The following is a 27,539-nucleotide window of genomic DNA, read 5'->3' on the forward strand; positions in this document are numbered from 1 at the left end:
ATGATCATAGAAGGTCCTTGTAAGACAGGAAGTGAAGAATAATTACAAAATAAAAGCTGCTGGGTACAAATAAACATGCAGGGGAGACAGATCTATTCATCCATCTATCTTCTGCGTGTTCTTCACCATGAGGGACTGATCCATCCTCGCCTCGTTCCTGAACAAGAACCCCGAGATATGTGTACTCATCCACCAGGGGTCGGATCTCCTCCCTGACCCGGAGAGGACACTGCACCTCCTCGGCTGAGGACCACAGCCTGGGATTGGGAGGTGCTGATTCTCATCCCAGCTGCTTCACATGAAAATGTAATAAATAGATTCATATTCCTAGTGAGGCCTCAGCTGATATCACACACACACACACACAGTCTTAACTGACCAACACGGAGTGTGTGTGTGTGTGTGTCTGTGTGTGTTGTCACATCTTCTGCAGTATGCTCAGCCTCTTGGAGGCTGTAAATGTGTGTGTGCAAAGTTAAACGTTCTTTTTTGTTTTCACACACTTCTCAACTCTTAACTTAATGTGTGTGTGTGTGTGTGTGTCGTAAATCAAAAGAATGATAAGAAATTAATATGAGTTTAGATATGTAAATAAAGATCACACAGACGCACACACACACGTACGTGCACGTACACGCGCGCGCACTCACACAGACGCACACACAAGATGGCGGACCGCTGAGGCTCCACAATAAAACAGGCCGCGGAGTAGAAACTTCTACAGGACTTTGCGAAACTCTTCTGCGGCCGTCGCCGGGGTCATGCGGGGCCCTCGCTCCCCCTGCCGGTCGCTGTAACGGCCCCGGGCGTCTTGCCGGCGATGCGGCCGTGAAAACCTCTCCGTTTCCGAGCGGACTTTTTCGTGGGTTTTCCCCCCGAACCGGGAAGGTAAGAGCGACCGTGTCCTGTTAGCCTAGCTGCCCGCTGAGCGTTGTTAGCCTAGCTACCCGCTGAGCGTTTGTTTTGGTGGTCTCGGTGGTGTCTTAGTCTGGGGGCGGCTTCGGCCCGGCGCCCGTTATCCGGCTTAAAACATTGTTTTTCCTTAAACTCGTCTTAATGGTAAAGAAAGTGCTCGAAAGGTCGTTATGTGGATGTTTTGTGTTTTAATGACGCCAAAGTTGCGGGTCGTCTTTGGCCGCTCTACGATGTTTAGCTAGCTAGTTAGCATATCCGCTGCTATTGTGAGACCGGTAGGGACAGGGTGTATTATTGTACAGTGTTACTACAGTACTACCACTATTACTACTTCTAGCGATACTCTACTATAGTGTCGCTGCCGTTATATCAGTGCAATACTCCTTCCTCGATCTCAGCTCTGCTGGTGACCGGCTGGTTCTGAAAATTGTGAATTTGTGAAGTGTTACTGCAGTACGTGTACAGAAGTATTACTCTTGCACAGCGTTACTGCCAAGCTGCAACTAGTAATGATGTAATACCTATGCATTGTTAATCCAGTACTATTGTTCTAACCGGAACCCCATCACAGTTCCATTGTAGTACTCCGAACACAGCTGTGAACCAACTACAGCACTGTTGGATAGCAGATATAGAGAAGATGCCTCTGCAGTCTTTCTACTGTATGACAAGTAATAGTGCAATATACATATTACCACTGCAGTGTTAACCCAGTACTATTGCTGTACCTGCAAAGCCATTACAGCACTACTGGCGTACTACTAACAAAGCCATGGATTAACTGCAATAATGTTACAAAGCTGTAATATCGCAAATAATACCGTTACAGTCTTACTATATGATATGATTAGTACGAGTGATATTTCCATTGTACCACTGCAGTATTAATCCAGTATTATTGTTATGATTGTAAGACTATTCCAACAATATTGTAGTACTATTACACCTGTAAATCAACCTCAGTACTACTGCAGAGCTATAATGCCTCTGCAGCCATATCGCTGCATGACTAGTACTAATGATACTGCTATTATACTGGTGCTGTGTTATCATGTTTTACTGTTTTAACTGTAAGACTATTTCAGCATTATCGCAGTACTACTAACACAGCTGTAAATCAACCAAAGTACTACTACTTTGCTGTAATAACACAGATACATGCTTTTGCATGCATTTTTTTAGGGGTATTGTCATATGCCTGACAACAATATGTCATCGCAGCTAAAGGAATGGCCAACGATTTCAGTGTGCACCAGATTGCAGGAAAAAAAACGAAACACTGTAGTGTACATGTCAGGCCAGTAGATGCCACTATGATTTTGTGATGAACGACAATACTCGCATGCTTAGAGACGCTTCGTGTCACCAGTGTGACCCCCTTATCCAACTTAAACTTTGAAGAGAAGAAAGCATTTTCAGAACTCCAGAAAGATGAAAACACCACCATTCTCCCAGCGGATGAACGCTGGTGCACGGTAGTTCCAGAAAATAGTGATTGCGAATGGAAAATGGCCAGTCTACTCTACGACACGGCCGCATATGGAAGTCTCTTTCCGAGTTCTTTTTTTTTTTTTTTTGTTCAACTAGCAGAGGACCAAGGAGTTGGAGTACTAAAGAAAGGAGTCTCTCTTGAGTCTCATAATAAGCAGCATTCATGCAGTTCCTTATTACCAGCCCCTACTAATATAATACTGGTCCCTATAGTTAGCAACACTACACACCCTGTCAAAAACTCACAGAACTTCATCGGCCGCGTCGAACAAACCAGGCCGAGATGAAACCACGGTGTCCCGTGATGTAATGTCACAGTTCACATGCGTTCCTGCATCGGATGCAACCGCAAAATTAAGGCACCAAGTGCTCAAAGATAACGCCTTGGCCAATTGGAGCTACCCCACAACGGACCACATTTGTACCCCGTAGGATCTCTCCTTTGAAATTGTGATCTTATATCGCAGAGCTGCCATGCAAGGCTCCAACTAGGCCATCAGCAGATAGTTGAGGTTCCTTGTCTTGGCCAGGGACTTACGCCAGGAATCTATATTTAACATGGATGTGCCATGACCTCACCATTGGTGATCTGTCCATAGAAGAAGTGGAGAGTAGGGGCCATAACCGTTCTCTGTATTCAAACATCAATCTATCAGTCCGATTTGTGAACCACATACTGGTCAGAATCGAGAAACAAGAGTTGGATGCGTTCGCAGAATATTAAGTTCATGGGAGATGATGTCAGAGAAGACGCATTGGTTTTTTGGGCAGTGGATATGCAACGTGACAGACGCTTGAACAGAAGTACTCGAAAGCAACATGCACTGTTTGACAATAAGCACCACCTTCCAGAACAGGCCTATTTGATTGGCGTACCAGAACCAACCCCGGGCTTCGGTCCAGCTGGAGCAGCATAGGACAAAACCTTTTGTGGGATTCAAGAACTCCCTACAATGTTGACATTTTGGTCTGTAATAGCTTCGTGGCGTTTCGGGTTCGTAATGATGTATGTCCCACAGTATTGCAGACCGTGAATGCAACACTCTGCGTAACCTAGCAACCGTCAACCCACAATGCAGCACAGTTGTTTTTTGAAGTGTGGCAACCAGTTCTGTCAAAAGTAGCTGCAAGATACTAAGCTGAAGACATGTCCAGAAATGTAAAAACTGATGGTTTAACCCTGCCGTGGCAGATAGTACACATTTTACCAAACAAAAGTGTGTTAAGGTATTCCGAGTACAATGTCCGGAGGCAGCACACTGAGAAACAGGACAGACTTCCCCGAGGGATCTCAGGGGTGAGTGGTAAAAGTGCAAGAGCTGAGCCACAACGGTGCGGACATGCGCATCTCGAGAGAGCTGCTTCCTTCCACGTTTCATGGATCTTGGCAAAGAGGGCGAGGCGATTTGCGGACTGAAACCGTAAAAGATGGTATGCTGGTCACTGTGGGTGAAGTGATAGTTGATGATAAAAGCACGCAGTCAAGTCAAACAGGATCTGTCGGCGGCCGACTCGAGGGCTGGCAGAATGCTGCATTTTGTGATGGAAGATTTCATTGTGAGGTTGAAAGAAAGATAGACCTGGTCTGCCCACGGAAGTAAGGAAGACCCCTTCACTGCTGCGGCAGCACTACCGTTTTTATGCGCTCTTCATGTGCCATTGTTAATTGTTGCCAACAAGCGCATAGTTTTTATCATTTTGATCAGTAGGCTATTGGTTTGAAATTTTACTCCCCACCAAAGCGCTAAATACTGATTTATGCTCATGTCATGTATGTTAATAGGTATGTCCATTTCTAACATTGCTGCCCACATACTTCCCATGCGTGCTAAATGTCGCCATGGTTGTTGAGGAAGGCATCCACCAGAGGACAGTGCAGAGTTCACTTCAAAGTTTGGGTTCTGCGTTCAGTTTCTGATAATAACAAACGTGGCAACGGTGGTGGAGCCAGTGAGAATGAGATGATGAGATGAGAACAACTTTATTAATCCCGAAGGAAATTGTTGTGCCGGAGTTTCAAGTAAAAACATAACAGTAATAGACAATAGTGGAAAGGAGGAAGAATAAGAAATATAATGAAATATAAATTGTTTTAGCTGTTAGCAGTAACTACAAAGATTGAAGATTGCCTGCGGCTGAGGGAAGAGGAGTTAAAAAGTCTGATAGCCTCAGGTAGGAAAGACCTCCTGTGGCGTTCAGTGGAGCTCTTTGGTGGTATCAGTCTACGACTGAAAGAGCTCCGACAGGACATCAACGTGGCATGCAGGGGGTGATGGATGTTGTCCATGATGCTGAGGAGCTTCCTCATCATCTTCCTCTCTGACACCTGCACAACAGACTCCGGCTCCACTCCCAGGACGGATCCAGCTCTCCCGATGAGCTTGTTGAGTCTGTTGGTGTCAGCTGTCTTGAGCCTGCTGCCCCAGCACGCAACAGCGTAGAAGATGGCGCCGGACACCACCGAGTGGTAAAACATCTGCAGCACGGTCCTGCGGACGTTGAAAGATCTGAGCCTCCTGAGGAAGAACAGACGGCTCTGACCCTTCTTGATTATAGCATTAGGGTTAAAAGTCCAGTCCAGTTTATTGTCCAAGTGGACACCCAGGTATTTATAGGTGTCCACAATGTCCACATCAAATCGTACTCAAGTACAAACCTCAAAGCCCAGTGTACTTCTAACCATGCGGCACCCTTAAATAGAAGCTGCACAGAGCACCCGGGCACAAGCTTGAGAACATGGTATATGTCGTAAATGGGGAATGCGACGACCATTACGTCAGACTGCTCAAACAGATGGCCAAAACACAGTAGAGTCACCTCCGAGAGTCACGTCTCTGCGGCCCATTTTCTTCTCAAGTTCACTTCTCATCTTTGTTAGGCTGGAGACACCCCGCAAAACTGAGATGGCCTTTCTCTTGGTTCTTACATTGGTCCCTAGATGGAGTAAGATGCACCCACCTGTGGACACATTTGGACTCTACAGCTCATGCAGAGCGGTCGGCAATTCCCACCAGACGTCGATGAACCCCATCCAAGGCCCCCACTCAGACGAATCAATAGACTCCTTTAGTGTAGTCCAGACCGGTCCCCCCATCCTTTGCCTTGCTGAAACCATAAAAGTGATTAAGCCACTCAGAGGAGACACGCAACATCTGTTACAAGTCCGATTGTGACAAGATTATGACCAGGTACTATCCCAGAACCACAACGGTATTGTTGCATCATGACTGCATAGTGCTACATAGAAACTGCAAATTTAGCTGTCCCGCTGCTTCACAAAAATTAGCACTACCAAGACATCTGCTATATTTGTACTAGCACTGTATGTTACTGCCTGAATGGTTCTATTACTGCTGTTAGCCGCTACAGAGTGCCATACTGAACTGTGTTTCTATCGACAATGGCAGCTACTTCTACACTGCCAGTGATATCCCAGTGTTAGCAATATTTCAGAGGCCCTGAAAACATATGTAGGACTACTTCGGCTGTCATTAGTGTTATCGCTTACGGTAAAATTTTGCAGGCATGACTCCAAACATTGCTAGAGGTATTACAGTGAGGTTTTAGTGTTGGACCTTTGACCCCCGAGAGGCAGTCCTTGGACATCGAAGATTTTAGATGTGATGCAATTAGCTTGTTGCTCCTCATGCGCACGTTTGCATGTTATTGACGCCAACACCTGCTAGTGCCTATTGTTTGTAACACAGACTTGGAGAAACTGAGCAGGTTTGTCAGACCTTCTGAATCAGCGCAGAAATCCATTCAGAAAGTGTGTTTTAAAGAGCGTGATTGTATGTTAAGAAATGTATAGAACATTAACAATGTACGACGTGGGTTTTATCTTTTATCTCACTGCCACACGTTAGCATGCCTGCTAGCCCCCATGTCTTCTTATTTTTTTGTTACTTTTTTTTTTTTTTTGCTGGGCTCGGATTGGTTCCCTTTGTATCGCGACGATACGTCGTCCCCGTCGTAACGGCAACAGCCCGTATCCTTTCCTGCCACTGAGACTGCACATCCTCCATGGTCGCCATGGTGACAGGGTGTCTCCTTGCTGCCGGGTGGTGAGCATCTCTTTGTTACCAGGGTTGACAGTGCATCTCCTTATCGCCAGGGTGACTGAGCGCTTCCTTGTTTCCAGGGGCGACAGCGCTTCTGCTGGTTGCCGGTGTCTGTTGGTTGCTATGGTGACAATCCGTCTCCTTACCCGGCGACGGCGCTCACTTCTCCTTTGTTGCGGTGGCAACAGCATCCGGTGCCAGCGTCAGCTGTGTAGGGATGAGACTGAAACTATGGGATGTTCAACCAGGGGGAGGAATCGATGGGAGCCCGTCGGCAGAAAGTGTGCCGATAATTTTGATTTACCAGTGACGTATCGATGACGGAAACCGCCCAATCACAGGATCAACCCGCTGAGGCGCGGGTGTTATTGTGTGTAACTGTGTTTCTGTGTCATGTGTGTGTTTTACTGTGTGGGATATTGCTTTGTGTGTGTGTGTGTGTGTGTGTGTGTGTGTGTGTACATCAGTAACCCGGTCAGGCTGCCTGCAGCAGCGGCAGCAAAGCATTCTGGGAGTGGGAGGGGGGCGAGCTGGCTTGCGATTGGCCGACGGCGGTCAGCTGACCGTCTGTCAGACTCGCAGTGAGAGGAGGTGATGGAGGCGACAGCGATGGGGTGAGCTGCCATTTTCCCTCTTTATCCTTCTCTCCTCTCCGTTCGCGGCCACCGTCCCTCCCTCCCTTTCCTCTTCTTTGTTGGCCGGTGGACCGGGGGAGACAAAGGGGGAAGCCGGGGGGGGAGGGGTCGGTCTTTTCCTCCGTCATTGTCCCTTGTTCTCTGGTGTGTCGCCTCGGCAGAGGATTAATTCTCCGTCCGATGTGGGGAGGAAGAGGAGGAGAGCGGAGAGATGGTGGGAGGATGTGGGGTGGGAGAGGAGGAGGATGAGGAGGAGGAGGAGGAGAGTGGTGATGGAGGGACAGAAAATGGCCGACAGATGGAGGATGATGGAGGAGGAGATGAAGAAGAAGAGGAGGAGGAGGAGGAGGAGGGTCGGGGGTCGACCGCTGGTCTGCTTGATCTCGGCGCCGGTAAATCATTGATGACCAATCGGCAAGCCCAGATGTCCGAGGGCCGTCGTCGATCGCAGCGTAGCGGGGGTTATTAATTATTGACGATTTGGTGCTGCGTGCATTGACGATCAGCCCGGCGGAGGATCCGATTGGGCGCAACCAGACGCCGGTAAAGATGCAGTAATGTAAACAACCCCCGGGTCTTCATCGCCGTGGAAATCCTTTCTTTGTTCCTCCTCCTACTCCTGAAATCAAGCTATGGTGGGACGTGAGGAGGAGGTGTTGCAGGGAGGGATGTCAGTGGCGCTGGACGCTCTCCGGAACCATCTGGAAGAGATCCAGAGCCTCCTCGAAGTGAAGTCATGCGATTGACCTCCAGCCCCCTTCGTTGGTTTTTGTTAACTAGACCCTAGCTAGTGTCCGGGCTAATCTCCTGAACAGAAATGCATCTGATGTGAAACATCTGCATTTAAAAAAAAAAAAAAAATGGAGTTGTGATTGGTGCAAGGGGGCGACCAATCGGGGCAATCTGATGAGCAAAGTGCCTAAAGAATGAGAAGCTAACAAATAGCTTAGCGGGTACATTTAGAGCAGGGGTGGCAAACTCAAGGCCCGTGGGCCGGATTAGGACCGTGAACAGGTTTAATCCGGCTCGCAAAGCTAAAAAATACCAGGTTTGAGGAGTGAATTGAACAATAGGTACATAACAGCAGTTCATACGTCATGATTTAGAATAGATTTTCCTCTGTTGTCGCCCCTGAGCTAAAATGACTTTGACACCCCTGATTTAGAGGGTTACAGCAGAACCCCGGAGGTGCTTGTGCTAGACGGTGAACATCTGGATGGTTGGATGTCTGTGTGATTGACAGCTGACTGCTCCGCCCCCCTGTAAGATTTTGAAATTATGAATAAATGGCAATGTGGCGCAGGGGTTAGCACTTTAGCCTCGCCGCTAGAAAGGTCTTGGATCGCCATGTGAATATGGGGGCGAAGGGTCGTATCTCCATATAAGGCAGTGCTTCTCGATTATTTTCTGTTACACCCCCCCCCCCTCTCGGAAGAAGAAAACATTTCGTGCGCATTAAATCGTAACGTATAAATCTCTACACGACGTCGTATCCTCATTAACATTAAAGAAAAAAGAAAGAAATACAGGTCAACTTGCAACAATGAATAACTTTATATAACAGTAGCTTTCTCAAAGCGTGATGTTGGCAACATTCTGCACGTTTTCGCTGAAAAAAAAAAACTCAAGCGGCTTATCAGCACAATAGGGGTTTAATGTCTTTAAGTGACAGCTTCATTTATTCGGCCTCATGCTGTTCGCCGCCAACCTTTTTAGACCCGGTAAACGCGCCGGTCTTTCCACGTCTCCCACCGTAATCACAATTATACCAAGCGCTTCTTCCGCTTCGTCGTAGCTTTCGGCTGAATTTGGTTTGTCTCATTATCTCCGTCGCTCACCGCCTTGTAAAGTGTCTCAGTGAAACTATAAAGTGTACCCCTTGTTTACTAAGACACTTTATAGTTTCACTGAGACACTTTATAGTTTATTTTATTTCTAATTCTGACTTTTCTTTTTATTATTTATTACTGTTATAGTTTCTGTAACTCTGGCACAACAATTTCCTTCGAGATTAATAAAGTTGTCCTTATCTTATCTTATCTTTCTTATCATGCCTGTTCAATATTTTTCCATGGTGTCTCTTGAGGGTTTGTTGCACTTCATATGTTAAGCGTGTTAAAGTGTGAGCCGATGTGGTCGAGAAGCCCCGCCCCCACGCGCCGCCTTGGCTCCGCCCACCCGTTTCTCCCCCCCGACGGGTGGGAGGAGGCAAGGTCAAGCATCTCCAAGTCTCTGAAAGTGTCTCCTCAGTTCTTCTCGCTGTGGTGTGAATCATGTGCCAGTCAGACAGAGAGTGATCTAACAGAGGGACGTCACATGATGGTCACACACACACACACACACACACATTCGTAAGCCCCCCTGATGTTTTGGTGTCATCCATGGATTGATCACCGGTGGTTGTCTGGTCCCTGCAGGTCAAAGGTCAGTCTACCAACATGGCGGCGGCGTCCTACGACCAGCTGCTGAGGCAGGTGGAGGTGCTGAAGATGGAGAACTCCAACCTGAGGCAGGAGCTGCAGGACAACTCCAACCACCTGAGCAAGCTGGAGACAGAGGCAGGACACATGAAGGTGCGCGAGCACACACACACACACACACACACACACACACATATATGTCGCAACACAGCTTAAGCTACCTCCCAGCTCGTGACGTCAGCTTCCCACGCGTCAGCCCAGCTCATTCCTCGGGGTCAGACGTGTTGGTGTCGCTCGCTGGCTCCGCCCCCTTTTGCGGATTCTTGGAACTCCCCGCCATCCCCCCGCGGTCACGCGCCCCATCCGAGCGTCACAATAGGCTGGTTGTTGTGTCAGAGTGAGACGTCCGTCTGTGAGGATCTTCGGCGTCAGACTGGAAAAGGGAAACCGGTCAGAGTGGGCCGTCCCTTGTTTTTCTCGCCGCCGCCGCTTCGTCTTTTCCCCCGATTTTTTTTTTTCCCTCGCTCCTCTTCCCCTCCGTCACTGCCGCCGTTTGTCCGCGCCCGGCGATTCTCCATTGTCGCGTCCGGCTTCCTGTCCAAGCGCACGCCGGCTTCCCATGCACCGCTTTCCTCTTCCTGCCGGCGAGCAGCGCTGCCCTCGCCAGCCGCCGCTGCCGCGTCCACAACAGTCGCAGTCATGTCGCTGCACGAGCGCTGTCGCTTCATCGTGGTAAGTTTATCGCGGTAATCGCTCGGCCTCTGGCCCGCCGTCGACTCCCAGCTCGGAGCGGCATCCTGTTATTGTCTCCATGGCTCTCCCGCGGATTTGTCGCTCCTCGTGTGGCTATCGATTTGTTGATTTCGGGGCTTGTTTACGTTTCATTTTCAAGCGAGGCGCAGTTATTCGGAACATCGGCTCGGATTTTCTCCTCATCGAACCTTTCCGAGATCCCGAGCCAGGCGCCGCCGCCGTCGGTGGCCGCCGCCGCCGCCGGAACGGCATCCGCTCGAGCTTGAATCCTCTCCTCTCCCTGCCGAAACAGGAAGTGCTGAAGCAGCTGCAGGGCACCATAGAAGAAGAGTCCGGGGAGGCGTCTGGCTCTCAGCTGGAGCTCATTGAGAGATTAAAGGGTGAGGGAACACACACACACACACACACACACACACACGAAAACACACAAAAAAAACGGTCTTCTGACCTCTATCCTCCCGTCTGCAGAGATGAGCTTAGACTCCGGTGGATTCAAGCCCAGGTTGAGGCCTCCGCTGCCGACCTCGTCGTCCTCTAGCTCCGCCTCCTCTGGCGCCGGGACCCCCGGGGGAGCGGCGGGGGGCCCCGGGTCCTCGGTTCCCCCGGCCGCCGCCGCCGCCGCCGCCGCCGCCTTCCCCAGGAGGGGGCTGCTGTCTACGGGCAGGGAAAGCCACGACCGTTGCCTGGAGGAGCTGGAGAAGGAGAGGTACCGCTTCTTACCCCTTCCTTCCGTCATATCTTCTCCACACTTCCTGTCCGGCGTCTGAGTACGTGTGTCTTGTGCCGCGATTGGTTGCCGCCGCCAAACAGGGCGCTGCTATTGGCCGAGCTGGACAAGGAGGAGAAGGAGAAGGACTGGTACTACGCTCAGCTGCAGAACCTCACCAAGAGGATCGACAGCCTGCCGCTCACTGAGAATGTAATCCCCGCCGCTAACCGCTAACCGCTTCACCGTAACAATAGCAGCCGCTAACGCGTGCGTGTGTGTGTGTGTGTGTGTGTTTAGTTCACGCTGCAGACGGACATGAGCCGTCGGCAGCTGGAGTTCGAGGCTCGCCAGATCCGCTCGGCGATGGAGGAACAGCTCGGTTCCTGCCAGGAAATGGAGAGGCGGGCTCAGGTACCACCCATCGATTATCGGCGAATCGGTTGATTCTGGAGTTTCGTCCCAATACCCTTTTTGGTTCCTCTCGCAGGCGCGAGTGTCTCGGATCCAGCAGATCGAGAAGGACATCCTCAGCCTGGGAGCGCGACTTCAGGTACCAACACACACACACACAAACACACACACACACACACAGACACAGTAGTTTGATCCCTCTGTGTCTGCATCAGGTGGAGGGCTCTCAGGCGTCCAGCGACGGCGCCGGATTGGCTGGGGTTCAGGTGACGCCCCTTCATTTTACTCCTTTATTTTATTTTTCCAATCCCGTCGGGGGAAAAAAAAAAAAAAAAAAAAAAATCTTTATTTGTCATCTCGCAGAACCCCGTCACCCGATTGGACCACGAGCCGCCCAGTGAGAGCGGCTATTCTGTGCCTCGACGAATCACCAGCCACCTCGGCACCAAGGTGATGCCGCACCCCTGTGAAGGTCACCGTCGCCTCAAGGTCGGCGATATTAATGTGTGTGTGTGTGTGTGTGTGTGTGACCCGCAGGTGGAGATGGTCTACAGCCTCCTGTCTATGCTGGGGACGCACGATAAGGACGACATGTCGCGCACGCTGCTCGCCATGTCCAGCTCGCAGGACTCGTGCATCGCCATGCGCCAGTCGGGCTGCCTGCCGCTGCTCATCCAGCTGCTCCACGGCAACGACAAGGACTCCCTGTTGCTAGGTAACCAAGCGGAACCCCGGAGCGCGTCGCGGAGTCAACGCCACTCAAGTCACCTGACATCCTTTTTTTTTTTTTTTTTTTTTTTTTTTTTTTTTTTTTTATCCGTAGGTAACTCCCGCGGCAGCAAGGAGGCACGTGCGCGGGCATCGGCGGCGCTGCACAACATCGTGCACAGCCAGCCCGACGACAAGCGCGGCCGGCGGGAAACCCGGGTGCTCCACATACTGGAGCAGGTGCGCCACTACTGCGAGGCCTGCTGGAGCTGGCAGGAGAACCACGAGAGGGGCGTGGACCAGGAGGACAACCCCAGTGAGGCTCCGCCCACCTCAAAGCACGCCATTTTTTTTTGCGGAGATTGATTGTAACCCCGAGTGTGTGTGTGTGTGTGTGTGTGTGTCAGTGCCATCCCCAGGCGACCATCAGATCTGTCAAGTCGTCTGCGTCCTGATGAAGCTCTCCTTCGACGAGGAGCATCGGCACGCCATGAACGAACTGGGTGAGCGCCCGCCGCCGCCGCTTCCCGTCTCTTCGGAATCGACGCCGCGGTCGTAACGCTTATCTTCATGTCCGCCGGCGCTCAGGCGGTCTGCAGGCGGTGGCGGAGCTCCTGCAGGTGGACTGCGAGATGTTCGGCCTCAGCAGCGAGCATCCGAGCATCACGCTGCGCCGCTACGCCGGCATGGCCCTCACCAACCTCACCTTCGGAGACGTGGCCAATAAGGTAGGGCAAACGGTCGCCGTGGCGATGTCGATCGACGCGCGCCGCGTCTCACCCCACCTTCGCCGTCCGCCCCCCCCTCCCCCCCCCCCCAGGCCACGCTGTGCTCCATGAAGGGCTGCATGAGGGCGATGGTCGCTCAGCTCAAATCCGACAGCGAGGACCTGCAGCAGGTAAAGTCGCCGTCGCCTCGGCAACGCCCGCCCTCTCGCTGGGTCACAGGGTGACGTTTTTTATCTCCCGTGCGCCAGGTGATTGCCAGCGTCCTGAGGAACCTGTCGTGGCGCGCCGACGTCAACAGCAAGAAGACGCTGCGGGAGGTCGGGAGCGTGCGGGCGCTGATGGGCTGCGCGCTGGAGGTCCAGAAGGTAAGGGTTCGGAACGGCGCTACTGAGCGTGCTCCGTGACCTCCGTCCCTCCTCACCGCTCTTCCTCCTCCGGCAGGAGTCGACGCTCAAGTCGGTGCTGAGCGCGCTCTGGAACCTGTCGGCCCACTGCACGGAGAACAAGGCGGACATCTGCGCCGTGGACGGCGCCCTGGCTTTCCTGGTGGGCACGCTGACGCACCGCAGCCACACCAACACGCTCGCCATCATCGAGAGCGGCGGCGGCATCTTGCGCAACGTCTCAAGCCTCATCGCCACCAATGAGGCGCACAGGTGAACAGCTGGCACGCGGCCGCGTGCCCGTCGCCGCTAGCGATCGCCGCCGCCGCTGCTAACGGATGCTATTTGTCTCGCAGGCAGATCCTCCGGGAACACGGCTGCCTGCCGACGCTGCTGCAGCACCTGAAGTCCCACAGCCTGACCATCGTGTCCAACGCCTGCGGGACGCTGTGGAACCTCTCGGCGCGCGACGCCAAGGACCAGGAGGCCCTCTGGGAGCTCGGCGCCGTCGGCATGCTGCGCAACCTCATCCACTCGCGCCACAAGATGATCGCCATGGGCAGCGCCGCCGCCCTGCGCAACCTGATGGCCAACCGACCGGCGCGCTACAAGGACGCCAGCGTGGTGTCGCCCGGCGCCGGCGCCCCCTCGCTGCACGCCCGCAAGCAGAAGGCGCTGATCGAGGAGCTGGACGCCCAGCAGCTGTCGGAGACTTTCGACAACATCGACAACCTGAGCCCGAAGGCGGCGCACAGGAAGGGGCGCGGCTGCGGCGCCGGCGCCGGCGCGGGACCCCCGCGCTCCTACGCCAACACGCCCGTGCTGTCCAGCCCGAAAAGCAGCGAGGGCGCCAAGAGGACGGGCGAGGAGCCGCCGTACGCCCGTCCGGTGTTCCCGCCCAGCGTGCGCGCGTCCAGCGACAGCCTCAACAGCGTGACGAGCGCCGACGGTTACGGCAACCGCGGCAAGACCAAACCGTCGTCGGAGCCGTTCTACTCGTCGGATGAAAGCGGCGCCAACCGCTGCTGCGTCTACAGGAAGTACCCCGCCGACCTGGCGCACAAGATCCGCAGCGCCAACCACATGGCGGACGACGACGGCGCCGAGCTGGACACGCCCATCAACTACAGCCTGAAGTACTCGGACGAGCAGCTCAACTCGGGGCGGCAGAGCCCGAGCCACCGCGGCGCCCCCGAGAGCGATGACGAGCGCCAAGACGGCCGGTTGAGGATGAGGGGCGACGCCGGCGACCCGGCGACCGGCCGCATGGCGTCCGTGCCTCAGCCGCGCTACGCGGTGTCAGCGGCGACGAACTACAGCGGCGACGCGGCGGCCGAGCAGCCCATCGACTACAGCCTGAAGTACGGCGGGGACGCCGCCCGGACGCCGCTCTTCAAATCCGAGGAACCCGCCTCTGCCCCGGCCCCGCCCGCCTCTGCCGGCAAGCCCCGCCCCCACACCCACGCAGCCAATCGTGCGGCGCAAAAAAGCAACCAGGAATCCACCCAGACCTACTGCGTGGAGGACACGCCCATCTGCTTCTCCCGCGGCAGCTCGCTGTCGTCTCTCTCCTCGGAGGACGACGAGGACGCCGACGTCATCATGAGGAAGCGGAGGGGGGGCGGCGGCGGAGGCGGCGGCGGCGCCGTCAGCGGGAGCGAATACCCCACGCTGCCCGTGGGCGAGAAGGACGCGCGGGAGCAGCAACGCCAGCAGAAGGAGGTGGAGAGTCAGACGGCGGTTGCCGCCGCCGCCGCCGCCGCCACCGCGCCCGCCTCCCGAGGCCGGCGAGGCCACCACCATCACCATGGCCACGCCCACCATCACCACCACCACCATCACGTGACCTCCTCATCAGGCGCCCGGACCCCCAAAAGCCCCCCCGAGCCGCCGTACGCGCAGGAGACGCCCCTGATGTTCAGCCGCTGCACCTCCGTCAGCTCCCTGGACAGCTTCTCCGCCTCCTCCATCGCCAGCTCCGTGCGCTCCAGCGAGCCGTGCAGCGGCGTGCCGAGCGGCGTGGTCAGCCCGAGCGACCTGCCCGACAGCCCCGGGCAGACCATGCCGCCGAGCCGCGCCAAGACGCCGCCGCCGCCGCCGCAGAAGAGCAACAAGGAGGAGGAGAAGAAGAAGGACGAGGAGGAGAGCAGCGCCGACGTGCTGCTGCACTTCGCCACCGAGAGCACGCCGCACGGCTTCTCCCGCGCCTCCAGTCTGAGCGCGCTCAGTCTGGACGAGCCCTTCATCGCCGCCGAGATGAAGCAGAAGAAGGAGGAAGCGGGCGGCGGCGGCGGCGGCGACGTGGCGAGGAAGGAAGAGGCGCCGGCGACCGAGCGGCTCCTCGACGAGTCCGACGACGACGACGACATCGAGATCCTGGAGGCGTGCATCAACATGGCCATGCCCAAGTCGTCGCGGAAACCTAAGAAGCAGCAGCAGCAGCAGCAGCAGCAGCACGCCGTGGCGACGCCGCGCAAGCCCAGTCAGCTTCCCGTCTACAAGCTCCTCCCCCCTCCGGGTCGCAACCAACCGCAGCAGAGGAAGGACCCGCCCCCGCCGGAGGAGGTGCCCCGCGTGTACTGCGTGGAGGGAACGCCGCTCAACTTCTCCACCGCCACCTCGCTCAGCGACCTCACCATCGAGTCCCCGCCCAACGAGGAGGCCGCCGTAGCCGCCGCCGCCGCCGCCGTCCCGGTAGCCCCGCCTCCCGCTTCCCAGAGGAGGCGGGCGGGGCTACCCGAGGGCGAGAACGGCGACGACATCCTGGCCGAGTGCATCAGCGCCGCCATGCCTAAAGCCAAACCCCGCAAGCCCACCCGCGCGCCCGCGGGCGGCGAGCACCCGCAGGCTCCGCCCCTGCCTCCGCCCCTCCCCCCTCCGGCCCCCGCCCCTCTCGGCGCCCTGCCGCAGAAGAAGAAGCCGACGTCGCCGGTGAAGCCCATGCCACAGAGGGCGCCGTACGGCGCCGCCGCCGCCAAGGTGAAGCCGGGCTTTGCCTTCGACTCGCCGCATCACTACACGCCCATCGAGGGCACGCCGTGCTGCTTCTCCCGGAACGACTCGCTCAGCTCGCTGGACTTCGACGAGGACGACGGCGCCGCCGCCGACCGCGACGAGGACGCCGCCAAAGCCAAGGAGGAGGAAGGGAAGAAGAGGAAGCAGCAGACGGCCGCCGTCTTCCCCCGCACCAAGGCCGCCGCCGCCGCCAACCCGCCGCCGCTCGACGAGCAGCAGAAGTTCGCCATCGAGGACACGCCCGTGTGCTTCTCCAGAAACTCCTCGCTCAGCTCTCTGAGCGACATCGACCAGGAGAACAACAACAAGGAGTTCGCCCCGCCGCCGCCGCCGCAAACGCAGGATGACGCCCCGCCGCCATCCGCCGCGCTCCCACCGGCCGACGCCAAGCCCCGCCCTCCCGCCGCTATTGGCTACACCCCCAAAGCCTTCCACGTGGAGGACACGCCCGTGTGCTTCTCCAGGAACTCTTCGCTCAGCTCGCTGAGCATCGACTCGGAGGACGACCTGCTGCAGGAGTGCATCAGCTCCGCCATGCCCAAGAAGAAGAAGAAGGCCGCCGCCACCGCCGTGCCGCCCAACGCCGCCGCGCCGCCGCCGCCGCCACCCAAACCAGAGGACAGCATCCTCGCGGAAGAGGAGCCTGCCGAGGCGCCCAGAAGCCCCGCCTCCCCGGACTCGGAGTCCTTCGACTGGAAGGCCATCCAGGAGGGCGCCAACTCCATCGTCAGCAGTCTCAACGCGGCGGCGGCCGCCGCCGCCACCTCGCTGTCCCGCCAGCCGTCGTCTGACTCCGATTCGGTTCTCTCACTCAAGTCGGTGGGCTCGCCGTTCCGCCTGCCGCCCGTCAACCCGGCTGAGGAGGAGGAGCCGGAGGAGAAGGACGGTGGACGGCGAGGCCCCCGGATCCTGAAGGCCAGTGAGCGAGGCGGCGCCGCCGCCGCCGCCAAGAAAAAGGCGGACGAGGAGGAGGAGGAGGAGGCGAAGGCGGTCCGCGGCGGGAAGAAGGTGTACCGCAGCCTGATCACCGGCAAGCCCAGGGCGGAGCCGGCCGCCAGGGGGCGGAGCAAACCCCGTGCCGCCGGCGCCGCTAAAGCCCCCGGGGGCAGCGATGCCGACAGAGGCGGGTCATCACGGGACTCCACGCCGTCGCGCTCCACCGCGGCCAATCAGAAGGCGGGGAAGCTGTCGCAGCTGCCGCGCACGGCATCGCCGGGAAGCGCCTCGTCGTCGTCGTCCGCCTCCAGAGCGCCCAAGCAGAGGAGCGGCGGCGGCGGCGGCGGCATCCCAAGGAGCGAGTCGGCTTCGAGAGTGAGCGCCGCCAAGAAGCAGAAGGCGGAGCCCGAGAAGCCGGCGCTGGTCCGCCAGTCCACCTTCATCAAGGAGGCGCCGAGCCCCACGCTGAAGAGGAAGCTGGAGGAGTCGGTGGCGACGACGGCGCCGGCTGAGTCTCCCACCAGCCCCGACGCGCCGCTGCCGCCGCCCAGCAGGAGGCACGACATCAACCGCTCGCACTCAGAGAGCCCGTCGCGTCCGCAGGAGGCGTCGCGCTTCAGCCGCACCGGCACGTGGAAGCGCGAGAACAGCGCCGGCGCCGGCGGGACCGCCGGCAAGCACTCGACGTCGCTGCCCCGCGTGGGAACGTGGAAGCGCACGGGAAGCTCCTCCTCCGTGCTGTCGGCGTCCTCCGAGTCCAGCGAGAAGGGGCGGAGCGAGGAGGAGGGCGGGGCCCGGTCCAAGGGCACGTGGAGGAAGACCAAGGGCAGCGACGGCAGGAGCTCGGAGCGATCGGAGGACGTGTGGGTGCGTCTGGAGGACTGTCCCGTCAACAACCCGCGCTCCTCCTCCTCCTGTTCCGTCCGCTCGCCCACCGCCGCCAACGCGCCGCCCGTCATCGACGGCCCCGCCCCCTCCAAGATCCCGTCCTCCACGTCGTCCTCGTGCTCCAACCTCAACCTGCGGCAGAGCAGCGAGAGTCTGGACGACAAGCCGCCGGCGCCGCAGGAGCGCCAGCGCGGCACCCAACCGCGCAGCGGCGCCGTGGCGGCCAGAGTCAGCCCGTTCAACTACACCCCCAGCCCGCGCAAGAGCAACGCCGACGTCACCACGGCGTCGGCCATGCCGGCCACCAACGCCGCACCCACTGCTGCTACCACTACCACCACCCCCACGCGGCCTTCACTCATCCCCACTCCCGTCACCAAGAAGCGGGAGCCGAAGGGCGAAGGCGGCGGCGGCGGCGGCGGCGGAGGAGGAGGAGGAGAGCGCGGGTCTTACATCGTCACCTCTGTGTGAAAGGACACGTAATGGCTGCCGAGATGCGATAGCGGAGAAGGTGTACATAGCGGGTGGAGTTGTGTTTGTGAAACTAAGCTGTACAGGAACTGTATTTAACCCCGCCCCTCTGCCGCCCCCTCATTGGCTCCCCTCACCTGTCACTCAAGGAGACTGTCCAAACTTTTTATGTTTTTATACCACTAAGACGATGTGTAGCGCTTAGCTCCGCCCCCTCTGCCTGTCTCCCTGCATGGCCCCACCCCCCCCCACCTTAACAATGACAGTTACCATGGTGACATGATGATGATGATGATGATGAAGACTGCTAGCTGTATTGCTCACTCTGCTCCCCTGCTAGGTTTTTTTTTTTTTTTGTTATTTTTTTTTTTTTTTTTTCGTGAATGCAGTTTGGCTCAGAGAAACGAGCGGTGTCGTTCTTCCTCGCCGCCACATGGTCACACGACCAAGTCCTGCCATGTAACTTCCGACGCCATGGCGACAGTTTCAGCCACGTGTTTCTCAAAAAGCGACGCCGCTCGTTTGTCTGCGCGAGGAAAGAACGAACAAAATCGAAAAATATAGAAGAAAACGGTTCGAGGGTCTCCGTTCGAACAATGTATCGCTGCGTATTCATCGCTGTGGAAACGAATGACACTGTAAAACGTAAGTTATTGCTGTAAAAGCTTCGAAGCACATAATTTAAGAGATGCGTGATTTTTTTTTTCCTTTTTTTTTTTTTTTTTCTTTTTTTCTTTCTTTCGAGGGAAGTTTTCCCGTCGGAGGGGGAAAGAGGCGAGGACGCCGGGTTTCGGACGGATTCTGGAATAAAACATTTTAGGTTCAAACAGACGTCTGCTTCTCCACTCATTTGCCATCCCCACCTGCTCCACCTCGGAATCCCTCCAGGGACTTCCCTGGAGAGCCAGGAGTTCCATGATCTCTTGCTCAAGGACACACACACATCTGGTGACCACACCAGATGTGTGTGTGAGGGTGCATAGATTCTCCGATGAATCTTCTTTATCTTAAATAACAGTAACATCCTAAGATTCTTGACCCCGATCTCAAGAAGGGTGCTCCATCTCACCAGGCGGCACACTTTCACTTAGAAATCAAAGAACAGCCTTTATTGTCATCGCATTTCAGACACAAAGAAATTTGAATCAATATATTTTCATACAAAATCTTTAAAAGGAGTTTTAAGATATACGTGTCCCTACAAAATAAAGGCTCATATGACCCTTTGACGGGAAAGACGAGATAGAGGGGCATACAGGAAGTGACGTCATGCTATTTAGACTAAAAAAAAAAAAAGAGTTTTGTCGACGACATAGGTATTGTAGCAAATCTCATAGTATTAAAAATCGTAATATTTTGGCTTTCCCTTTTGAATTATTTTCAAATATATCAAAAGTGTACCCTCGAAACTTATTTTGACACTTTGTACGGAGGCTCCCGGCCGTGACGCGGAAGCCTGACGCCACTTCCTGTATGCCGCTCTATCTCGTCTTTCCCGTCAGGTGATGGACGCTCAGAAGGTGAGGGGCACATCGATAAGACGATCGATAATCGATTAGAGGGAAGCTGGGGACGGTCGCTCGGGATGTTGTCCGGCGAGCGACCGGCGAGCCCCCGGTTGTCGCCGCTGGCCGTTAGCCGCTACTTGTTTATTGCTAGCTGTTAGCCGTGAGCAGCTACCTAGCTAGCATTCTCATTCGTCGGCGAACGCGACGCGATTGTGCGCGCGGGCCAATTCACATCACTTTGATTGACAGGCTACGATGACGTCACATTAAAAATGTTCACGCAATTAATCCAGGTGTCTACGTCGGCCCCGCCACTCGAGGTACCCGGTGGCGCCACCCGGTTTCCCCCTCCGGTTCGGTTTTGGTTCCGCCCGGTTGATGTTATTCACACGGAGGGCGATACCATCATGAACCACGAATGGGGGTGGCTGCAATATACCAGCAACGTCCAAATTCTAAGACACGTCTTACAATATATATTATTATTTTAAATGAATGTATTCATACAAAAAAAATCATCGCTGAACGGATTGCTTTGAAAGGAAATTGATTTTTTGGTAGGCTGAAAAATGCGCAAATTAGTGGCAATAATTTCGAAAACAACACACAGGAAGTGGAACTTTTATTTTTGCGTGTAAACAGGAAGCTCTGCGCAGGATCATCAGCACGTTAGCCAACAAGAATGAGGAGCTGCAGAGCTTCCTGGACACCGTGGACCACACGCTTACGGGACTTCAGGTGAGTCGCCGGTTGGCTAATTTCTTGTTTGGGGAAAAGGGACGCGTGAAAATCCAAGTTGTCAAATCAGGAGGAGTCGTGGAAGGTGGTGCAGGAGCTGGAGACGGAGCTGGAGCAGCTGAGCACTGCGTTGGAGGAGAAAGGGGCGGAGCTACGTAGCAGCATCAAGGAAGAGCAGCAGAGGAAGAAGGCGGAGCTTCAGGTTTGTTTTAGCAGCTTTTGTTTTTATTGTGAAATACTTTTTGGGGTAAACTGTCCCGAGTACTAATGGGTTCCACGTTCTCCAGACGCAGCTGTCGGAAGGGAAGCTCGCCCTTCTGTCGTGCGAGGAACTCCTGGCGTTCGCCAACCAAACGCTCGCCATCACCGACGAAGATCAGTTCCTGAAGGTAGGGTGGAAGGAGCTCGTGATCTCTTTGTCTCTCCCCTCTCCGGCCAAAGCTGAGCTGTTTCTTCCGGTTTCCCGTTTTCAGGCGGCGAAGCAGATTAAAGAGAGGTAGGAATTGGCTCCGCCCCCTCATCCCCTTGGCCCCGCCCCCATTTGAGTTTAACCACTCCGTGTTTTCTTTCCCCCCCTCGCTGTGTTTCCTGTTGGATCTTGCCTTCGCTTTCTGTCCGTCACACGTTTCTAACAAAGATAAAACGTTCACCGCCCTAATCGAAATCTCTCATTCCGCCTCTTAACTATGCCCCGCCCCCTTCGCCATCCTCTAACGCTACTAACCCCGCCTCTTAACATCAAACCCGGACGGACGCCAGGGTGACCATGGCGCCAGCTTTCCGGCTGACAACCCGGCCGGTGGTGACGGAGAGCATGTCGCAGTTCACCGTGGACTTCAGCGCTGAGAAGGCGGGGCTACAGCGACTTCACTTCCTGCCCAGTGAGTCACCAGTGAATGTCCCTCCGGTTGTCGCGACAACCAAACTAAGAGGTCTCTCTCTCCGACTCTCAGTCCCCAGAGCGCCGGAGATGGACGCATCCGGCTGCGGCGCCCGTGACAACACGGTGGCGGTTGCCTGGCGACAGGCCGGCGAGGGCGACGGCCTCGGCGGTGGCGTAGAGCGGTACGAGGTGCAGTATCGTAAGACAGACCGCAACAATTCGCTGAGAGCAGCAGGAGACGCGGCGTGGGAAAAGGTGGAAGACGTCCAGGAGACACGGGTCACCATCCCAGGTGGGAGGGGTCACGGAGGGGTCGCGGGGTCATGTGACCCACCACCACCACCCCCGGCGTTGACCGTAACCATCGCAGTTTCCTGTTTCAGGCTTGAAGTTCGACTCTGGCTTTATCGCCGTCCGCGTACGAGCGCGGAACAAAGCAGCCGCCGGCGAGTTCTCGGAGCCCGTCGTCATAGAAACCAGAGGTTAGCGAGCGTCTCCGTGTGGGCGAGTCTCAAATACAAGTGTGTTACATCGCTAGCTAGCCAGGTTGAGTCAGTTAGCTTTTTTCAGTCTTTTACTTAGCCGGTATTTGCTAGTGTGAATTAGCATGCTACTTTATCTGTCAGTCACTTACTTTCTTAGTTACTCCGTTAGTTGTTTGCCTTTTAATTTATCTTGTTGATTAGCTTCTATTTTAGCTTGCATCCTTTCAGTATTTGCTAATGTGAATTAGCATGTTACTTAGTAAGTTAGTTAGTTAATTAGTTGGTCAATTATTGGCCTCTTTGTTTTAGTTTTATCTTGTTCATTAGCTAAAATGCGTTTGTTAGTTAGTTTGTTAGTTTGTTGCGTGTTTGTTTGCTGTTTTCCATTTAGTTTGTCTTTTTGGCTCGCTTGTTTGTTAGCGTCTATGATCAATTTCTAAATTGTAAAAATCAATCACTAAAGTGATTTGATTGTTACTTAGTAAAGGTTGTTATTAGTCAATCAGATGCTTAGTTAATAGCCTTTCAGATTGTATCTTTTTTATTCACTGAGTATTAGTTTGTATAACTACTAGGAGTTAGCATTTTTTTTCATTTAGTTTATCGTCTTGGCTAGCTAGTGAATTAGCTTGCATCTAAGTCAATATTTGCTAGTGTGAGTTAGCATGTTACAAAGTACATCAGTCAGGTTGTTATTAGTTAATTCATTAGTTAGTTGTAAGCTATTAGATTGTATCTTGTTCATTACCTAGGTGTTAGCTTGTATCTTGGATCTGGTCTATTAGTGAGCCATTAGCCTTCTAATTTACGCGGTGTGTCCTGCCAGATAGCAAGTGTGTTAGCTTGAATCTTAGACAGTGTTTGCTAACGTGAGCTAACATGCTCCTCAGTAAGTCAGTCAGTTGGTTTTTGCGTCAGTCGGTGATATATTAGACGTCATTAGCTGTCTGGGTGCTGCGTTCGATTGTCGTCGGAAAAACAAGCGTCGGGCAGATAATCAAGACGACCAGACACAGCTCCTGTTCCTCGGGCTGCACGTCTTTTGATTAGAGAGAAAAAACATCCTGTCGACAACGAAGCACTTGAATACACCGGCGTCGGAAATGAGATGAGATGAGAACAACTTTATTTATCCCGAAGGAAATTGTTGTGCCAGAGTTTCAAGTAAAAAAAACATAACAGTAATAGATAATAATAGCAAACAAACACGGCGTTGTCTCTCGTTCAACAGCGTTCAACTTTGGCTTCGACGCGCTGACCTCCCACCCTGACCTGAAGGTGCAGGGCGACACCGTCACCTGGGAGCCGCAGGGGGTCAAAGGTCACGACCCCCGGCTGAAGGGCAAAGAGAATAGGAGCAGGTGAGGAGAAGCTCGTCGCCCGGCAACGCGCCGCCGACCTTTAACCCCAGCCCTTGTGACCTCTCTGTCCCCCCCACCCCGCAGCCTCCGTCCGCCGCCTCCTCTCTCTCAGGTAGAAAAAAAACTCCCGCCGCTGGTCGCCTGGCAACCTCCACGCTTAAATCCATCCCGCCACGCACGTGCCTCACACACACACACATCATGTCACGTGACACGCAGAGCGTCTCCCAATTGGCCGGTTCATGCTGTCATCGCTGCCGCATCATCGCCGTCGCTCGAGCCCATCGACCGCCTCTCGCCGTTATTTTTTGTTTTTTTTTTCCTTTTGACCTTTGACCTTTTGTGTCCTCCCGCAGCAGCAGCAGGAGTGCCACCCCGTCGCCCAATAAGACGGCGGGAATCCGAGGGGGGCGCGACCGATTCGCCGGCGAGTCCTACACCGTCCTGGGTACGCCGCCGCGCCGCGTCGCGCCGTCTGTCGACCGTTTCGGTTCCATTTCTAAGTCGTTGTCGTTCCCTAGGCGACCAGGAGATAAGCGGCGGCGCCCACTACTGGGAGCTCCGCCCCCTGGCGGACTGGAAGTCGTTCAGCGTGGGCGTGGCCTACCGCGCCAGCCTGGGCCGCTTCGACCAGCTGGGGAAGAGCGCCGGCTCCTGGTGCCTCCACGCCAGCCAATGGCTGCAGAGCTCGCTCGCCGCCAAGCACAACAACCGCGCCAAGGCGCTCGATTGGCCGCTGCCCCGCCGCGTCGGCATCTACTGTCACTATGACAATGGTAGTTCGTTGCCGCGGCGACGGGTCTCCGGGGGCCGGGCTACGGCGTCTCACGGCGAGGCGTTTGTCGTTGCAGGAGATCTGATGTTCGTGGACGTGGAGCGGCTTCAGCTCCTGCACGCCTTCAGGGCTCGCTTCGGACCGCCGCTGGTTCCCGCCTTCACCGTGAGTACTACGCTGTACTACGCTGTATTGCATTTACTACACAATGAGTACTACAGAGGTACTACATTGCACTGCACTGTGCTACATGTGCTGCCTTCACCGTGAGTACTACACTGTACTGCCTTCATCAGGGATACTGTGCTGTACTACTACACTGTTCTGTAGTCACCATGACAACTATACAGTACTACACTGTAATACACTGTATTGCATTTACTACACTGTACTACATGTACCACCCTCACAATGAGTACTACAGAGGCACTACATTGCACTGCACTGTGCTACATGTGCTGCCTTCACCGTGAGCACTACACTGCACTGCCTTCATCATGGATACTGTGCTGTACTACTACACTGTTCTGTAGTCACCATGACAACTATACAGTACGACACTGTAATACACTGTATTGCATTTAGTACACTGTACTACATGTACCACCCTCACAATGAGTACTACAGAGGCACTACATTGCACTGCACTGTGCTACATGTGCTGCCTTCACCGTGAGCACTGCACTGCCTTCATCAGGGATACTGTGCTGTACTACTACACTGTTCTGTAGTCACCATGACAACCATACAGTACTACACTGTAATACACTGCACTGCCTTCATTAGGAATACTGTGCTGTACTTTCTTGTACCGCCTTCACCTTGAGTACTAGGGTGCACTGAATAGTACACTATGTGGTACCATGAAGCGCTATACTGGACTACACTGTTTCACCTTCACTATGAGTACTACAAATTACTGCCTTCATCATGAGTACTATGTAATACTACACTGTACCGCCTTCACTGCGAGTACTACTTATTTCTACATGTACTACAGTGTACTGCCTTCGCCATGAGTACTAAGCAGTACTATCCAGTACACTGTGAGTACTACACTCTACCATGCAGTATGAAACTGTTACTATGTGCCACATTCACTGTGAGTACTACGCAGCACTGAAGTACTTCACTGTACTGCCCTCACCATGAGTGCTAAGCGGTATTACTCAGTTTACTGTGAGTACTACACTTTACTACATGTACTGCCTTCACCATAAGTACTAATACAGTGTACTCCCTTCACCTTGAGCACTATGCAGTACTACAATGTACTGCTATCGCTGTGAGTACAGCGCGGCACTACTCCGGACTTCCTTAACTGTGAGTACTACACTGTACTGCCTTCACCATGGATACTGTGCTGTACTACTACACAGTACTACACTGTACTGCCTTCATCATGGATACTGTGCTGTACTACTAAACAGGACTACACTGTACTGCCGTCACCATGAATACTATACTGTACCTTCTTGCACTGCCTTCACCTTGAGTACTGGGGTGTACTAAATAGTACACTGTGGGTACTATGCGGTACCATGAGGCACCATACTGTACTACACTGTTTCACCTCCACTATGAGTACTACAAATTACTGCCTTCATCATGAGTACTATGTAATACTACACTGTACCGCCTTCACTGCGAGTACTACATATTTCTACATGTACTACAGTGTACTGCCTTCGCCATGAGTACTAAGCAGTACTACCCAGTACACTGTCATGCAGTATGAAACTGTTACTATGTGCCACCTTCACTGAGAGTACTACACAGCACTGAAGTACTTCACTGTACTGCCTTCACCATGAGTGCTAAGCGGTATTACTCAGTTCACTGTGAGTACTACACATTACCAAGCAGTGGATACTACTATTTACTACATGTACTGCCTTCACCATAAGTACTAATACAGCGTACTCCCTTCACCTTGAGCACTATGCAGTACTACAATGTACTGCTATCGCTGTGAGTACAGCGCGGCACTACTCCGGACTGCCTTAACCGTGAGTACTACACAGTACTGCATTCGCAGTGAGTACTACAAGTACTACAAATACTACTTTAGCGGTCACGCTAAGTGCTAACAGGAGCCCACAGCATTAGCTAATGAGTGTGTAAACACCGTGTGTTTTCACCAGCACTGCATGTAGCGGTAGTAGTAGTCGGAGTACTCATAGTGTACTTTGTCCACAGGTGTGGTGCGGTGGGATCGCCATAGCAACGGGCTTGCAGGTGCCGAGCTTCATGGAGAGCTTCCTGTCGGCCAGCCGCAGCCTCAGCAGCCTGTCGCAGTAAAACTTCTCCCTGTGTACGTTCTCCGGACGATAGCTTTTGTATTTATTAATCGGGCGATCACGTGCGGGATAACCGATAGGAAATAGATCTAATTATCAGTATATATCTATAAAACCGTATCATGAAGATGTTTTTATTTTTGATTTTCGCCGTGCTTTTGTTTCGAAACGATCAAAGGTGTTTGAGTGAAGTTTATCGATACCTCTGCGACGGACGCTCGGGTCACATGACCCGCGCTCCACTGTGAGCCAGCTTTTTGTAGATCAAATGCAAAAATAAAACATTTCAAACCTTCCATGTTTGCTTTCTTGTGTTAATTTTAATCTCTCATTCATACATTCATTCATTCGTTCACCAATTATGCCGCACGCAGTCGTGACTATCAATGGACGAGAGCTAGTGCGCTTAGGAAAAAAAATGAAAAAGAGGTCAAATAAATTTTCCAATTTTTTAAAATGATTTTCAAAATATTCCAATATATTATCTGAAGTCTTCGGGAACTTATAGAATACAAGGAAACATCTGGAATGGTTCAGAAATTCGAGATAGACAATAGATAAATAAAAAGGACTGGATCGGTCGCTTGCAGATGGGAGGGGGAGGGGCTGGAGGGCCGGTCTCCACGGCAACGGATGCAGCAGAAATAATTTCCTCTCCCCCCCAAATGAGACAACTATCCGTGGGAGTGATTATTTATTAATGGAATTCATTCCCACAGGGGGAAGAGTAAAGATACATGCATGTAGTCTTCAGCACTCAGGTGGATACATTAGATTAGGTTACACTTCAGGTAACCTTCGGTTGCCTGGAGCTTCGTCCCTGTTGCCGGGAGATAAATAGGAAGTATGAAAGGCCTTGAAAGGCCTTTTTTTCATAAAACATACCTTGGAACAATAAAAACACCAAAAAGTGGACACCCATTATGAATGCGTGTCTTTTTTCGGATTCGGAATCAGACTTTGGC

General features: G+C 53.9%; 2 protein-coding genes across 5 annotated transcripts; both read left to right on the forward strand.

The window, feature by feature from the left end:
• Window positions 1-661: 661 nt before the first annotated feature.
• apc (APC regulator of WNT signaling pathway) lies at window positions 662-19,351 on the forward strand. 4 transcript variants are annotated; one of them, XM_086152908.1, is made up of 17 exons: window positions 664-888; window positions 9,520-9,675; window positions 10,568-10,655; window positions 10,744-10,981; window positions 11,086-11,194; window positions 11,282-11,395; window positions 11,472-11,534; window positions 11,611-11,661; window positions 11,759-11,845; window positions 11,933-12,110; window positions 12,219-12,419; window positions 12,511-12,606; window positions 12,692-12,831; window positions 12,924-13,001; window positions 13,080-13,196; window positions 13,273-13,487; window positions 13,571-19,351. In XM_086152908.1, the coding sequence occupies exons 2-17, from the start codon at window positions 9,541-9,543 to the stop codon at window positions 18,522-18,524; spliced, it is 6,864 nt and encodes a 2,287-aa protein (XP_086009034.1). In that variant the 5' UTR covers window positions 664-888; window positions 9,520-9,540; the 3' UTR covers window positions 18,525-19,351. The 4 variants fall into 4 exon arrangements, with proteins under 4 accessions (XP_086009035.1, XP_086009034.1, XP_086009036.1 ...); XM_086152910.1 differs by lacking the exon at window positions 664-888 and adding an exon at window positions 7,042-7,081; XM_086152909.1 differs by having other exon boundaries at window positions 662-888; window positions 11,933-12,419.
• A 625-nt stretch (window positions 19,352-19,976) lies between these two features.
• LOC147231492 (FSD1-like protein) lies at window positions 19,977-26,870 on the forward strand. The gene is made up of 13 exons (XM_086152890.1): window positions 19,977-20,044; window positions 20,675-20,770; window positions 20,841-20,972; window positions 21,058-21,159; window positions 21,244-21,266; window positions 21,530-21,651; window positions 21,724-21,945; window positions 22,037-22,135; window positions 23,370-23,499; window positions 23,856-23,947; window positions 24,021-24,275; window positions 24,351-24,439; window positions 26,474-26,870. The coding sequence occupies exons 1-13, from the start codon at window positions 20,030-20,032 to the stop codon at window positions 26,573-26,575; spliced, it is 1,479 nt and encodes a 492-aa protein (XP_086009016.1). The 5' UTR covers window positions 19,977-20,029; the 3' UTR covers window positions 26,576-26,870.
• The last annotated feature ends 669 nt before the right edge of the window (window positions 26,871-27,539 follow it).

This window comes from Fistularia commersonii, chromosome 9, assembly GCF_037954325.1.
Source record: "Fistularia commersonii isolate RoL2024-O1a breed Wild chromosome 9, RoL_Fcom_v1.0, whole genome shotgun sequence".
Taxonomy (NCBI): Eukaryota; Metazoa; Chordata; class Actinopteri; order Syngnathiformes; family Fistulariidae; genus Fistularia; species Fistularia commersonii.

What these genes read in the sequence shown, in the direction of transcription:
- apc (XM_086152909.1), top strand. Translation starts at nt 9,541, where the DNA reads ATGGCGGCGGCGTCCTACGACCAGCTGCTGAGGCAGGTGGAGGTGCTG. An exon ending in GCCTGCCGCTCACTGAGAAT is followed by an intron (nt 11,195 to 11,281) that starts GTAATCCCCGCC and finishes GTGTGTGTTTAG; the next exon opens with TTCACGCTGCAGACGGACAT. An exon ending in ACAGCGAGGACCTGCAGCAG is followed by an intron (nt 13,002 to 13,079) that starts GTAAAGTCGCCG and finishes CCCGTGCGCCAG; the next exon opens with GTGATTGCCAGCGTCCTGAG.
- LOC147231492 (XM_086152890.1), top strand. An exon ending in GGAAGAAGGCGGAGCTTCAG is followed by an intron (nt 20,973 to 21,057) that starts GTTTGTTTTAGC and finishes CACGTTCTCCAG; the next exon opens with ACGCAGCTGTCGGAAGGGAA. An exon ending in CGCTGGTTCCCGCCTTCACC is followed by an intron (nt 24,440 to 26,473) that starts GTGAGTACTACG and finishes CTTTGTCCACAG; the next exon opens with GTGTGGTGCGGTGGGATCGC.